Source organism: Aegilops tauschii, chromosome 2 (assembly GCF_002575655.3).
Source record: "Aegilops tauschii subsp. strangulata cultivar AL8/78 chromosome 2, Aet v6.0, whole genome shotgun sequence".
Classification (NCBI taxonomy): Eukaryota; Viridiplantae; Streptophyta; class Magnoliopsida; order Poales; family Poaceae; genus Aegilops; species Aegilops tauschii.
The window spans coordinates 20,085,697-20,101,046 of record NC_053036.3 but is presented as its reverse complement, the minus strand read 5'-3'; the positions used below and the strand labels follow the sequence as shown (position 1 = coordinate 20,101,046).

General features: G+C 42.4%; 1 protein-coding gene across 1 annotated transcript; it reads left to right on the top strand.

Annotated features, from left to right (window-relative positions):
- Positions 1 to 605: 605 nt before the first annotated feature.
- LOC109767425 (UDP-glycosyltransferase 79) lies at positions 606 to 3,208 on the top strand. Its single transcript, XM_020326177.4, has 3 exons — positions 606 to 1,406; positions 1,535 to 1,919; positions 2,671 to 3,208. The coding sequence occupies exons 1-3, from the start codon at positions 717 to 719 to the stop codon at positions 3,012 to 3,014; spliced, it is 1,419 nt and encodes a 472-aa protein (XP_020181766.1). The 5' UTR covers positions 606 to 716; the 3' UTR covers positions 3,015 to 3,208.
- The last annotated feature ends 12,142 nt before the right edge of the window (positions 3,209 to 15,350 follow it).

Here is a 15,350-nt window from a genome sequence, read left to right as displayed (position 1 = left end):
TTTTTATGTGTATGTAATGTGGGGCTCAAATATGGTTTGCCTAATGGTGGCTTGAACCAAACATCTACCTAAGTTTGTCATACATGCCTAACTTTAGATGTGACAACCTTTGACAAACTGAATCTCAAACCAAAGACACCCTTAGAGCCTGGTTAATAACACATCTAAAAACAGGCTATATGAAGTTGCCGGTCATCTAGAGTCAACCTAATAGCTGGCTTGCACAATAGTAAAATTTAAATATGTACTACTTTATTGATAGCTGACCCATCTTACGATCTCAGAAAGTGTGTTGGGTCTCATGCTATAGCCGGCTCTTATTCTACGGCCCGCTTTCCGTCTCTCTCCTCTTCTCTCTCCTCCAACAAAGTAAATATATAATATTTTACTCCTATAGCCTGCTTATCTCACCCTATATATTGTCTTTGCTCTTGTCTCAAACCAAATAGCTTCTCCTTTCTGCTTTGGGCTACGATCAGACTAGTAGTAACAAAATGACCCTCCATTATTTTTGTCATATTGATGCCGTCCAACCTATTGCAAGATGCCAGGATTCATAAGTCAGTAATAATAAAGATGTGGTTGTCCACTTCCCAAAAGCTCCAGAACCAATCTTGTGATGATACGATCGCACAAACAAACTCTAAAGTTTGGGAGGGACTGCCAACCTGAACCTGCACTTTCCTCTCAAGTCCAACGCGCGCAACTCGTCAGAAATGGAGACGACTTCCGATACCCCACGCTCCGTCGTCCGAGCAGACGGCCACGGCGGCGGCGGCGGCCATGTTCTCCTCCTCGCCTTCCCGGCGGCGCAGGGCCACCTCAACCCCATGCTGCAGCTCGGCCGTCGCCTCGCCTACCACGGCCTCCGCCCCACGCTAGTCACCACGCGCCACCTCCTCGCCACCGTCCCGCCCCCTTTGCCCCCCTTCCGCGTCGCCGCCATCTCCGACGGTTTCGATGAAGGCGGCATGGCTGCGTGCCCGGACTTCCGGGAGTACGGGCGCCGGCTGGCGGCCGCGGGGTCCGAGACCCTGGAGGCGCTCTTCCGGTCCGAGGCCGCGGAGGGGAGACCCGTGAGCGTGCTCGTGTACGACCCGCACCTACCCTGGGCAGGCCGTGTGGCGCGCGCCGCCGGCGTGCCGACGGCCGCGCTCTTCTCGCAGCCCTGCTCGGTGGACGTCGTCTACGGGGAGGTCTACGCGGGCCGCGTCGGCCTGCCGGTCGTGGACGGGAGCGCGCTACGTGGGTTGCTGAGCGTCGAGCTGGGGCCGGAGGACGTGCCGTCGTTCGTGGCGGCGCCGGAGTCCTACCCTCTGTTCCTGGACGCGGTGGTGGGGCAGTTCGATGGGTTGGAGGACGCCGACGACGTGCTCGTCAACTCGTTCCATGAGCTCGAGCCCAAGGTGAGGTCCCTTGCGCGTGCACCCCACCTGTTTGTTGTTTTGCCCGAGTGAAATAAAGATTGATCAAAGCACAACTAGAGGAGAGCCGTGAATGCTCAACTCACAGAGAGCCTTATGGATCTAAACAGGAAGCTGACTACTTGGCATCAACATGGCGCGTGAAGACCATTGGCCCGACACTGCCGTCGTTCTACCTGGACGACAATCGGTTGCCGTCCAATAAGACTTATGGGTTTGACCTCCTCGACAACACAGCACCGTGCATGGCATGGCTGGACAGCCAGCCCCCTTCCTCAGTCGTATATGCCTCCTATGGGACTGTCGCTGACCTCGACCAAGCCCAATTAGAGGAGATAGGCAATGGATTGTGCGATTCCGGCAAACAATTCCTCTGGGTTGTCAGGTCCGTTGATGAACACAAGTTGTCTGAACAGCTCCGTGACAAGTGCAAGGAAAAGGGGCTAATTGTTTCGTGGTGCCCCCAGCTTGAAGTCTTATCTCACAAGGCCACAGGTATGAAATGATGTATACAATTGGAATGGTATATTTACAATCAATTGCGTTATTTTTGAAGCAAAAAAAGAATATGGGTGTAGCTATGGAGTTTTCGAATGTGTTGACATGACAAGATGAACAGAGCAAGCCTGAGGAGAGGAGTACTCTGTATGCAAGGTGTTGCATACTGTGCGTCGTGAAAAATGGTTTCCCCCTGCTGTATGGTTGATGCCAACTGTTTTGATGACAGACAAAGTTATTGTTTAATGGCAGCATTTACAATATGAATACAAGACTGGAAAGTTTTAGATGCACAGTTACTGTCATAAAGTACGAACTATAATTTCATATCTATTTATCTCGGCCGTAACTAGAGAAGCCTGCAAGAGGATAAAATAGAAATAAGAACAGATTAATTTACTGCTCATGCTTCCTTGGTTGCGTATAAATTTAATTTATTGTTACTGGAGTTTGTAGTAATTGGATCCTAGAAGAGCATAGTTCGCTGGCTCCTATTTTTTGGTTCTGCACTACGACATAGATGAACTAGAGTACTGTTTCCATAACGTCAAAACTTATATTTATATTCTTCCTTCAATTATCCTACCTTAGGGCCACTGATAAATTATTTTTTTCTAGAAATTAAACCGCATTCACTAAAATAGACTATAAAGGAGGTGTTTGTCCTGCATATTTTGTAGTGAACATATTAAGTAATCCATTCCAAATAACTACGCTATTGGTATATGCTAACACATCAATTGAATAGGTTGTTTCTTAACTCACTGTGGATGGAACTCGACAACAGAAGCAATTGTTACAGGCGTACCACTTTTGGCAATGCCTCAGTGGACAGATCAACCAACTACAGCAAGGTACATTGAGAGTGCATGGGGGATTGGTGTGCGTGTGCATCGTGATAAAGAAGGTATAGTGCGGAAGGAAGAGGTAGAGAGGTGCATTAGAGAAGTCTTAGACGGTGAGAGGAAGCAGGAGTACATGAAGAATTCTGCTATGTGGACGAGAAAGGCTAAGGAAGCAATGCAGGAAGGAGGAAGCTCGGACAAGAATATTGCTGAGTTTGTGGCCAAGTATTCTCCAACTACTAGTTGATGTTAAAAAAAAATCTGTACTTAGGTGTTATATTTGGATATCATTGAAGAGGTGAAATGTGTGGTTTTCTTGTGTGATCGGAAACTACAGTTTGCAGGCGAATATATTATAAAATTTGACATGTTGTATTCAGTATGACACTTTTGACTTATCCATGCCATGAGCATATTATCAGATCTCTAGCATTGTCTCTATCTAATCTGTAAATCTTTGGGGGTGAATATTTGTTGAATAACATTATCTGTGAATATCATGTACCGAAATTGTATCTGCATACTGTTGCACTAAATGGATGTTTTCTGTTTTATCATATGAGTGAGAAAACAAATAAGAGTAAGAACATACATTCAAAGTACACCCATCCAAGGATATGGACACAAATGTAATACATTTCTTTTTTCTTTCTGCATCATCTTTAATTTTGATATCTATCTTTTATCGAGCACGCACCCAAATGTATTTGTATGTATACAATAAGATTTTTTTTTGAGGATTGATATAATAAAAAGTTAGAAACATGGAACAAAAATCTATCATCTAGCGATGGTATCTTTGGATTACGGACATGCTTATTGATGTTTCTATACTCAGTACCACATGTATTAATGATTCAGAACTTGAGGTTCAGTAGTTATGAATTACTAGCACATATGCCTGTGCGTTGCAACGGGAAAGATATTTGTTACGAGAAGTAAAGGGAGAGAAATGATGTGTCCTCTGAATACAGTCTCCGAAACAGTGGCCAGCGGAGGTATGAGCTGCGATCTTCTCGCAGGTCATATTTGGCGTACAGGATCTTGATCGTGGTGGGGTTGGTCGGCATATTCTATCACGGCGTAACTGCATGTATTACTAATTGCAGCACATAAATCAAAGACCTGACGACGTGCTGCTAGCTAGTCGAAGAAACATGTCCTAATAACCAATGGCCAGCGCGAATATTTAAAAACATAATGAAGCGTCAGTTTTGAGACATTTTTTTTATTTTTTTAAACTTATTATAAAAAAATAAGATTGAATTTTCGTATATTCTTCGAAACATGAATTTGATTTTAAATTCCAAACAACCTTTTGAAAATGCTGAATATTTCCGAAAAAGATGAACAAAATTTGAAATTGGAATATATTTTGAAATTCAAAAATAATTCTGGAAACGTTAACCTTTTATAATAACCTGAACATTTTTTGAATTAGTGAACAATTTTTTAAAATCGTAAGCTGTGTTGAACATTGAGAACAATTTTGAAAATATTTTTTCCAATTAATAAAATTATTTTAATTTCTTAAACAATTCACTAAAACAAAAAAACAAATTTGAAACATTTTTTCAAATGCAAAAAAGAAATATTGGAAATGATGAATAATTGTGGAAAATAAAAAAAATAAAAAATTGGAAATATTTATTTTATTTTGAGAAAAGAATCAGAAAGAAAAATAAGTTCTGAACATTTTCTAAACAGAAACTGTTTTAGAATTTGGAACATTTATCGAAAACTCAAACAAAAAATTTAAATTCCGAGGTTTTCGAAAATGTTGAATGTACTAAAAAAGGAAAAAAAAGGAAACTAAACTTGGTAGGAAAAAGTAAAAAAGATATAGGAAAAAAAAGAGAAATAAACACAAAAAAGACAACACACAGTATAAAACGTAAATGGGCCGGCCCATTATTCGGCAATCTGTGCGAAGCTTTGGGTATCGGACGATCCGTCCGGCAAATAGGGTTCTGCCAGCTGTGTGGGCTGGAAAATAAGAGGTCTGGCTTCGCTGGGCCTCAGCGCGCGGCCCAGGTGCGAAATCCTGGATAAACGTTTTTTCTTTTGTAGCAGATGAACGCACAAAAATTTAGTACCACATCGGGTAAAATTAAAAACACACTTTTCATCGGTGAACAGATAAAAAAACAAAAAAACGCACCTTGCTTTATTAATAGGTATAAATATAAATATAGATTAACATGAGAGGAACTGTAAAAAGAGCGTTCAAGGTTTCAGTAGTTACGGATTATCTTAAAACACATGTCTCATTTTACAGCTCCTCCCGTCACCTGACCAAGTCCCTTTTACCAGATTGTCAGCAACGACATGTCTGTGCAGTGCGCCACTCTTTGCCGAGAAGTACTGTCGGATTATCGAGTCTTTTCTGATTTTCTGTAGTTTGGGTCTCGGCGTAGACGTTTATTTCAGAAGTGAGTCATATGAGAATACTCTTGTGTGGTTTTAAACAGTAAATGTGGATGAATTGCAGCACATGCATGTTCAGTGTTTTGGATGTAATTTTCTCTACTCCTAATGAAAGAGTTGGTGAATCGTCCCCGTGGTTTATTTTCGCTGGTTTTTTTCGTCTCTCCTCCCACCACCCCCTCCCACCCTGGTCCGCGGTTTATTTTCGCTGGGTTTTTTTCGTCTCTCCTCCCACCACCCCTCCCACCCTGGTCCATCGGTTTATTTTTCTCTTCACTCTTTATTACAACCAGAACTTTCCTAACGTATAACAAATCACGGATCTAACTTCCTTGAATTATGCAAATCAATCGATTCCTTTTATTGGTTCAATTTGTCTTAGGAAACAAATAACAAATTTTCAGGAAACAAATAATACATTTGAATCTAACTTCCTTAAATTATGCAAATCAATCGATTCCTTTTATTGGTTCAATTTGTCTTAGGAAACAAATAACAGATTTTCAGGAAACAAATAATACATTTTAATCTAACTTTCCTAACTTATCTAAATCAATCGATTTCTCTTATTAGTGAAATTTGTTTTAGGAAACAAATAACAGACACGTCACAACTTTCCTCCCAATAAATAGTTTCTTAACATTTGCAAACTTTCCTAATCAGACACGTCACAAACGGGCAGGTACTGATATCACGTTACCAAACAATAAAACCCCATTTGCATAGAAATCAGTTCAAAAATCCTAACTTTCCTAAATTTTTACCTTTCCTTGATAACAACCAATATTTCCTATGTTTTCCACCTATTGAAGGAAATCACCCCTCCATCGATATTAGCATTTTTTTGAACTGAGATCTCCTGGTTATGATTTTTTTTTGCGATTCTTTCCAATTGTGACCTCTCCTTTCACTCCGGCTCCTTCTCGCATAAACACCTCCACCACAGCCAGGTGACACCGCCCCAGACCTCCTGCCTCTCCACACCTTCTCCGGCACCTCCTTCTCGTACTCCATTAACAATCCCTCCGCCACATTTGTCCACGGCGGTGTCGAGGGCATGGCGCAGCAGCGTACCAGCGGTAGAGCAGCGCATAGCAGCAGGAAGCAACACGCAACAGGCGAGGCGAGCGGCCGATGGTGGAGGGCAGAGATGCGGGCGGCGTGGCTGAGGGGGCGGCCGACAGAAGATGGCCACGACTGGAGGCGGCGCAAGGCAGGGGCGCGACAGCGGGGCGAGCGAAGGGATAGGCGGCAGCAGACGGGGCGAGCGCAGCCAGCGAGAGTGTGGCGCGCGGCCAGGGTGTGTGTCGCGCGGGGCACAGTGGTGCGGTGGCTGCGGCGAGCGCGACGACAGCGGCGGGCGTGACCGTCGTGGTGTAGCACGGGCGTGGGCATGGAGAGGGAGTGGCCCCGCGGGCGCGGAAGAAGAGCGGCAGGCTCGGGCAGGGGCGTGCATAGGAGCGGGCATGTGCCATGGGGTCAGTTCGAGGAGCTCGGTGGCTACCCCTGCAATGGCCATGGCGGACGGCGGTTCTCGGCCATGGCGAAGTACCTAACGAGAGCAAACAAGAGGGGAAACAGGGGAAAGGCAAGAGGAGATCATGGCGGTGTCAATGGCACCCTAGGGGAAGACATGGGAGCTCGGGGCGGCGCGGATCGAACGGCAATGTCGCGGTGGCCCAAGGTTGAGGAAGACGGCAGCGACGTTGATGCGGGGGTGCTGGACTTGATCTCGTTGGCGCAGACGAAGTAGCGAAGGCGTTCGGAGCTCCTCGACAAGCTCCTTGCCCGCAGGGAGGGTAGTGGCCATGTGGACGGGGTCGGTCATGGTGGTCGTGGCGTCTGACTTCGTCCAGATCGACGGGATCGAGCGAGCGAGGAGGAGAAGTGGATTTGGGAGGGGGCGTCGAGGAGGAGTGAGGCCATGGGGGCAGGGAAGGAAGGGCGTCACCTTTATCCATTCCCCTTAGATGCCAGCGAGGTGGTCGGGCGGGAGCCCGGCTCTGTAGCGACGCGGCTCGGGGAACAGGAGAAGACGACCGCGCGGGGACTAGACCGCTGAGCCGGTTCTGTGGCAAGGCCCGGGGGGCAAGGCGAATCCCCTTTTACATCGTCCTTTTGGTTTTTCAATGTATTCTAATCTGTTTCTCCTTTTTAACACCGTTTTCTATTTATTCTTATCAACTAAATGATCTCTACTCTTAATGTCTCAGTTGGTAGTCTCCGTTTCGGATTTATTTTCGTCCCACCTTCCGAGTGAGGAAGAGGGAGGGAGAGGGTGCGTGTGTGTGAGAATTTGATGGTAAAAAAGGTCGTCAATGTCATTTAATATGTATGAGAATATTAAATGTAATATTAACATAATTGATATTGAACTTTTAAAGTTAATGTGGCCCCGTTGCAACGCACGGGCGTTCTTCTAGTAGTACTAGAAGATATGATATTGCTTGGACATTAAAAGTGTAGCTAATGTGCCCGCCAACTTCACACGGCCAGTACTTACATATAATATACTAGATCCAATCATAGCTAGAGGTATGTCAAACTCATTATCTTCTGCTTATCATGTCTGACTCACTGTTTTGGTTACCGAACGAAATTTCGCGATCTCGCCCGGTTAACGTGTTGACCGACCTCCCCTCGAGAAACACTCATACCGGGCAAAAAATCTCGAAATTTTTGAAATTTTTGAATTCAAACGCTCAGAGTGTATTTAAATAAAGGCCATCTCTTCTATCATAAAATAACTGGTCGTGTCCTAGTGGCAAAGCCACACTTTCCTTAACAGCGCGTCGCGGGTTAGAGTCTTGTCTCACGCTTTTTAATTTCTTTTTTATATGCAAAAGTTAAAAAAAAACTGGCAAAATTGTTGGAGCGGCCAGGGGTCGAACTCGCGACCTTTTTAGCAAGGGTTGTTCGGGTTGAAGAAACACTACGGTAGGGCCAGATACGTGATAATGTGGAGGTTAAACGCCTATCTATATCAACGTCAAAAAATTGGAATTCAAAATTTAATTTCAAATTTCGTCCCAATTTTTTCTGGTATTTCGCGGTTACCACGGTAACCGAAAATTCCGGTGCCCCTCCAGAAAAAAATGTCCACTTGGGATCCAAAACCTTGCTGACTATCGTTTTTCCTATGCTCTAGCTTACACAAATGGCGGACTTCTGTCAAGATTTGGTAGCAAGACAAAGAGACAAGAATAAACAGAAATCTGATATTGGAATGAGAGGCATCCTCAAGCACATCCCCTAGACCCTGAAGTGTTGTGGTGGTAGAAGATAAATTTTATCTTCCAAATGCAGAAGGCACATAAGATGAGTTTGGAAGAACTTCACTTCACTTCAGTCTCATCCTACCTATCCATTCCACCTCTCAACTCCAGTTCACCTTTCAACTAGCTACAGAAGATGGATTAGAGAGTTAACCCAGACACGGGTTTGAGAGGATTGATATAAAAATACCAATGACCACGTATTTCTTTTCGTTTTTTTAATTGATAATCTATTGTTTCTTTATGCCACATGTGATACATAGCGGATGATCATGCACATCAAGTGAGGATTTGGTGCCCAGCGGGTGTGGTACCCCCACTACAGGCCATTGGATGTTCATCCTGCAGTATGTTTCTGGTTCTGCAATAGTTAGGACAAGCTAACATGGTTATCGTAAGTATCTGGAACAATTGTAAGACTTGCATGCATATGGTATGCCGACTGATAGCTTATAGAAGATGGGTGCTGCACCAAGCTATGTCTAGGCAATGAGTGGCATGCACGTCTATTGCATTTGGGCGCACGTTTTCCAGCATCCCCCTTCGCACCCCTATATTCTGTGCGCTAATTTTGGCACCATCTTTCGCACTAGGACAACTAACTGCCGCGTAAACTTGTAAATTTTCAGCAGTATTAAAAATTGCAAATATACACTACAGCATAAAGCGTGCAAATTATCAGTAAAAAATAAGTGTAAGAATTTGCAAATAAACATTGTAGCGTAGAATTTGTTAATTGTTTTCTGTGGAACCGACTGGGATACTTAACTCTCCCAACCAGTACTAAAGCCTGAATATACTGGGGTATTACCTCTTGTTTGGCATTGTCGGAACCCAAAACCGACCAAGGGTTGTGTAATAGAACTTCCTTCTAAAGTTTTTATTATCTTTCATTAGATTACTTTTCAAGGTCATGCCTTCTAGACATGGAGAGATTGATAAGGTGCCGCATGCACTTTTTCAACTCTTTGATTAGGTGTGTTCTCATACCACAAGAAGAGAGAGAAAAAAGGACTACAATGCCACACTAGCTTAAATCCAACATGTCTGTATAGACATTTGACTCATCACATGAAAATAATAGAAAATATTCTAGGGAGTTTGATCTAATGATATATTCTTGAATGAAATGAAGTGCAGAAGAAATCTTATGAATCAATTCATATATATGGACTGAAAATCCAAATGGTTACAAAAACTGTGAACGTATTTTATGAGAAACTATACATATGGTTAATAAACATCCAATGCAAATCTTTGAGAAGACATATTAGATAACTTTGCAAGGGTCGAGCGTTTTAGACATAGGGAGATTCCCAATAACATAAAAAAAGAGCTACAATGTCATTGCTACCTTAAATCGGGCTAACCGATCTTTTTGTGTCCGTTCGACTGGTAATTGATATGCAGAAGATAGAAAATATTCTATGAAGTTGGATTCCATGAAATTTCTCGTATGAAGTGACCGAAGTGCACAGCAATTCGTAGTAATAAAATCAGATGGACTGCAAATTCTACCAACGAGACATTCCACACGTTGGATAAATCATTACCAATCTTGGACTAAGAAACAATAAATTTAGTTGTACATATTATCGCTTTCTCCCTGCTAGATAACATGGATTGCATTTCTGATAAAACAAAATGGATTGGACATACACTAGGTCGAGAAAAAATAGAATAGTGCATCCAGCAGAAATTCCTGGCACAACTATAGCCATATATACAAATATTTTCGCTGTGTCAGCTAGCTCTTCTTTCCCTCAGAGCAGGTAACTGCTCAGTACTCTACTCACTGCACCATGCCGAGAAACATATTTACGAAATCAATTCATCTGGACTATAAATCCTAATAAGGTTACAAACATATTTTAGGAGAAACAGTATATATGATTAATAAATATCCGTTGTAAATGTTTGAGCAGATATATTAGATAACTTTGCAAAGGTCATGCTCTTTATATATAGATATTCGCAAACCACAATAACAGAAAATATAAGACTACAATGCCCATTTATCAAAATGTAAATGCTACCTGAAATCCAACATATCTTTATGACCGTTTGACTGATCGATCTTATATGAAAATGATGAAAAATAACATGTGAAGTTGGATAAAATAAAATTTCTCGTAATAAGAAAGGAAGTGCATAGCAATTTTTAAATGAAATCAGACGGACTGCAAATCCTACGTACAAAACTGGACATTCCACAAGCAGGATAAATCATAAGGATTACAAATCCTGAAGTAAAGAACAATGTATTTACTTTTACATATATTATCAATTCTATCTAGATAACATGGATTGCATTCCTGAAAACATACCATGGAGGACACAGTAGCTAAATTAAGAGTGGAAGTAGAATAGCAACTGAAATCTTCCTGTCATACTTAGTGATTGTAGTACATTCACGAAGGTTCGGTTATACCTGTTCCAGGAAGAAATCTTGAGAAATTGATAAATAAACTAAAACGTTTACATGATCAAACACGGATTAATTAATAACTGGGAGCAAATTGTTCAGTAGCAGACGAAATAAACAACGAAATAAACAGACAAAATCTCTCATCATGTGAGCACACTTTTCACTGACATATGGTGACTAACTACGACGCTCAATGTGTGCCAAGCGTTAACCACCGGAAAAAATTGCTCCGATTGCCAATGTCCTTGTGGTCCTGCAGTAGGGTAAGGGCGCCCTCTATGAGGTTCATTCACCTGGAACACATGGGACGCAGCAACTACGTAGCCGGCATGGTTCTCGAACCTACGAACAGCAGTAGCATCCCTGCGTCGAACAGACGGCACCAGGTAGGACCTCAGGCTTAAGTGACAAGCCTGATCAGTAGCCTCCTGCCTGGAGCTGTATCTCAACCTCGCGCTCCTAGAGGAGTACCACACATTGGTGGCTCAATTCGAGGCGGAGTGCCCATATGTTGCCGCTGTAGTGGAGCTCCTCACGAACCTAGGCGTCCTTGATGAGAACTGGGTGGTGCACACATATGTGTAGAGCCACCACACCATCGAGCACGAGCGGCGCTAGGTCCGTGTCAACGACACGCAGAGGGACCTCCTCTTCACACAACTCGAGGGTTTGAACGACGAGGTGCCAGAGCAGCACGATGACGATCCCAAAGAGGCACACATCGGGAAGTCTGACTCATACACGCTGGCTGCCAACTACAACAAGGCAGGTGGCTCCGACTTAGGGGTCGACCTCACCTGCAACAGGGAGGAGTAGAATATGTCTTTAGAGATCTTAATTTTGTACAAAAAATCATCTAATAAATCTATGAAAATTGGGTGTCTGCCTGGCTAATAGGGACGGTGTTAGATGGACGCAGCCACGCCTATTGCACACAGACAAGTCTGGACGTGTCCATGGACAATCGATGCCGTCCGTGTAGTGATATCCATGTTGGAGATGCCCTAAGACCCTTGGACTCTAAAGTATGTCTTCGAAAATCTATTTTCCTATTGATGCCCAATCTTGTTTTGTCAAATAAGACCACATCATCAGTGAAGAGCATACACCAAGGTATGTCTCCTTATATATCCTTCGTGTCCTCATCCATCAGTAAGGCAAAAATTTAGTCCTACCGTAATTGGGAGTGTATCGGTCTCACTATCACCTGCCCGAAGACTTCTCCAAAATTATCTTACATATCCTCCATGCACTAGTAGAAAAAGGGTCAAATGTTCAGCTCATTAGTCCCGGTTTGTATTTGAGCCGGCACTAATGTGATCATTAGTGCCGGTTCGAACGGCTATGCATTAGTGCCGGTCCGTGCATTAGTGCCACGAACCGGTACTAAAGGGGTGGTGGCAGGCTGGCGTCAGGCCGGGGCCCCACGATCCCCTTTAGTGCCGGTTTGTGTCACAAACCGGCACTAAAGGTCTAACCTATAGTACCGGTTTGTGTCACCAACCGGCACTAAAGAGTCTTAACTGTGTATCGCCATTTCAGTATTGAAAAAAACAAAAAAAATGATAAAAACTTCAAAAATTAAAATACTTCGACATGTAGTTATGTAACTACATCTACAAGTTAGGAAATTTTAAAAACTTAAATTTGGACATGTTTTGCAAAAAAGTGTGATGAAAAAGTAAAACGACAATATCTTTTGCATACGACGTCGAAAAAACGCATAATATATCAAAATGTTCAGCACGAAAATCCGCATCCGATTTTGATTGCCTACGGCCTGTTTGCAAATTTTTAGATTCCTCAAATTCTAAAAGGAAAAACAGATATGCTCAAATTTCAGTTTTTTTGAATTTTGGTCAAACTGTGGTCAAACTACTTATTCAAGAAATATTAGCGTTACTAAATAATTATTCAAGAATATTAGTGTTACTAAATAATTATTTCAGTTTTTTGAATTTTGGTCAAATCTGGTCAAACTATAGTCAAACTATGGTCAAACTACTTATTCAAGAAATATTAGTGTTACTAGATAATTACTGTTTTTTAGAACAATAGTTTCAAACTCAAACAGTGAAACGTGTGACCTAATGCTCAAGCTAAACTCCTGATGGTTAATAGGATTGACAGCTTACGTTTCTCAGGAAAATAACAAGTGCAGACTTGGAAAGTAGGGGGAATAGAACTCCGAAGTTAAGCGTGCTCACGCTGGGGTGGTGAGAGGATGGGTGACCGGTTGGGAAGTTAGACGATTTGAAATCAGTGATCCATACTTGAGCAGTTAAGAGAGGTGATTAGAGACTAAATCATCAAATAATTCAGAAAATTGAAAATCGAAAAAAATCATTTTTCCAAAATTTTCAAAAACAAAAATTAAAAAAATATCCTTTAGTACCGGTTGGTGTTGCCAACCGGTACTAAAGGTCCCCCATACCACGGCGCGAGCTCACGCCACGTGGTCGGCCTTTAGTGGCGGTTCATGCCGAACCAGTACTAAGAGGGGGGGGGGGGGGGGCTTTAGTCTCCACCCTTTAGTGCCGGTTGCAGAATCGGCACTAAAGGTTCTTACGAACCAGTAATAAAGCTCCGTTTTCTACTAGTGATGAGGGTAATGTACTGCATTGGGATTTAATGTTTCTCTAGCGCCCACCAGATGATGGTACATTGGATGACCAGTAACGAGTGACTGAGTGGCCACACGACCATTCAGGTAGTACTTATTGACTTCAATCCCGCGGGGCCTTCTGAGAAATCATACATACAATATTTTTTGTTATGAACTATGTACCAATATAATGGAATGTAATGATGAGATGAATGCACATCTGTGTTTGTGATAAATCATGCATTGATCTATGATAGATCATTTTTTCAGTTATTTGATGTGCGTTTTGACTACATGGCTAACTGCAAAATATAAATTAGCTTAGCCCTGGAATAAACATTACAAACAATCTTATAAGAGAGACTATCTGGGATACAAGAAAACTGTTCTAGTTTACCAGCGAAACCGCTGCTATGCGTAGCTCTTCCAGTTGGTTCTAAGGGCTGAATAAACAGAGGTGAGGATTTTTTTAAGTACTTACGCAACCACCTATATAAGATGGAGTATCAGCTCTAGTTTGGCATTGTCAGACCAACCAAGGGTTGTGTAATAGAACAATTTTCTACAGCCCGCCGGGTTTATAAGGCCTCGTCTTAGTATGGGTAAAATTTTGACTATAAATTCAACTAAACACATATGAACTATGTGTCAGAAAAATTGTACCATGCGAAACATCTTCCGAATAAAAATCCAATAGTATACTTTTTAATGGCATATACCTCGTATTTGTTATTCAAAATAGATGGTCAAAGTATGATCTAAAATATGAAGAGCGCATTAAACCCGGACGGATGGGAGTTATGTAACAAATTTGATTCTTTTATTAGATAACTTTGCAAGGTCATGCTATTCAGACATAGAGAATTTTCCAAGGGTGGCACATGCACTATTTTCTTCTCCTTAATTATCCGAGTTATCATACGACAAGAACAAAACAATAGTACAACAATGCAGTACTAGCTTAAATCTACCAGATCTGTACACACATTGACTGATCATATGATAATGATATATATGGACGGCAAATCCTAATGGTTATCAACACTGCAAACTTATTTTACGAGAAAAATAGATATGATTAACAGAGCTCATGCCGTTTAGACATACGGAGATTCCCAAATCACTATAACAGAAAAAAAAACATAGACTACAATGTCATTGCTACTTTAAATCCAACAGATCTTTGTGGACCTGTTTGACTGATAATTAATATGACAATGAAAGAAAATATTCTTCGAAGTTTGGTTCTCAAGAAATTTCTCATATGAAGTGAAGCGCAAAGGAATTCTTAGTAATCAAATAATTAAGATATAGGTTGCAAATTCTACAAACCAGACATTCCACACACGTGATTATTCATAAGAATTACAAATCTTGGACTAATAAAAACAATGGATTTAGTTGTACATATTATCAATTTCTCCACGGCCGCTAGATATATAACATGATGGATTGTGTATTCCTGCTGATAAATCATATATAGCCATAAATATTGTCGTCATGCGATCGAGTACTTTGCGGTACGATTAGTACTCTCTTCACTGCGTGCCGAGCGTCAACCACTGGTGGAAAATGCTCCGGTTGCCAATGTCCTTGTGGTCCTGCAGTAGGGTAAGGGTGCCCTCTCTGAGGTTCACCTGGAACACATGGGACGCCGCTACTACGTAGCTGTCATGGTTCTCGAACCTACGAACCACCAGCAGCATCCCTGCGTCGACAGACGGCACCAGGTATTACCTCAGGTGTAAGTGTAAGTGACTGGCCTGAGTAGCCTCCTGCCTGGCCGCGTACACGAAGTGAGGCTGCGGCTGGAGCTCCAACTTGAGCACGTCTCCCGTGAGGGATGGG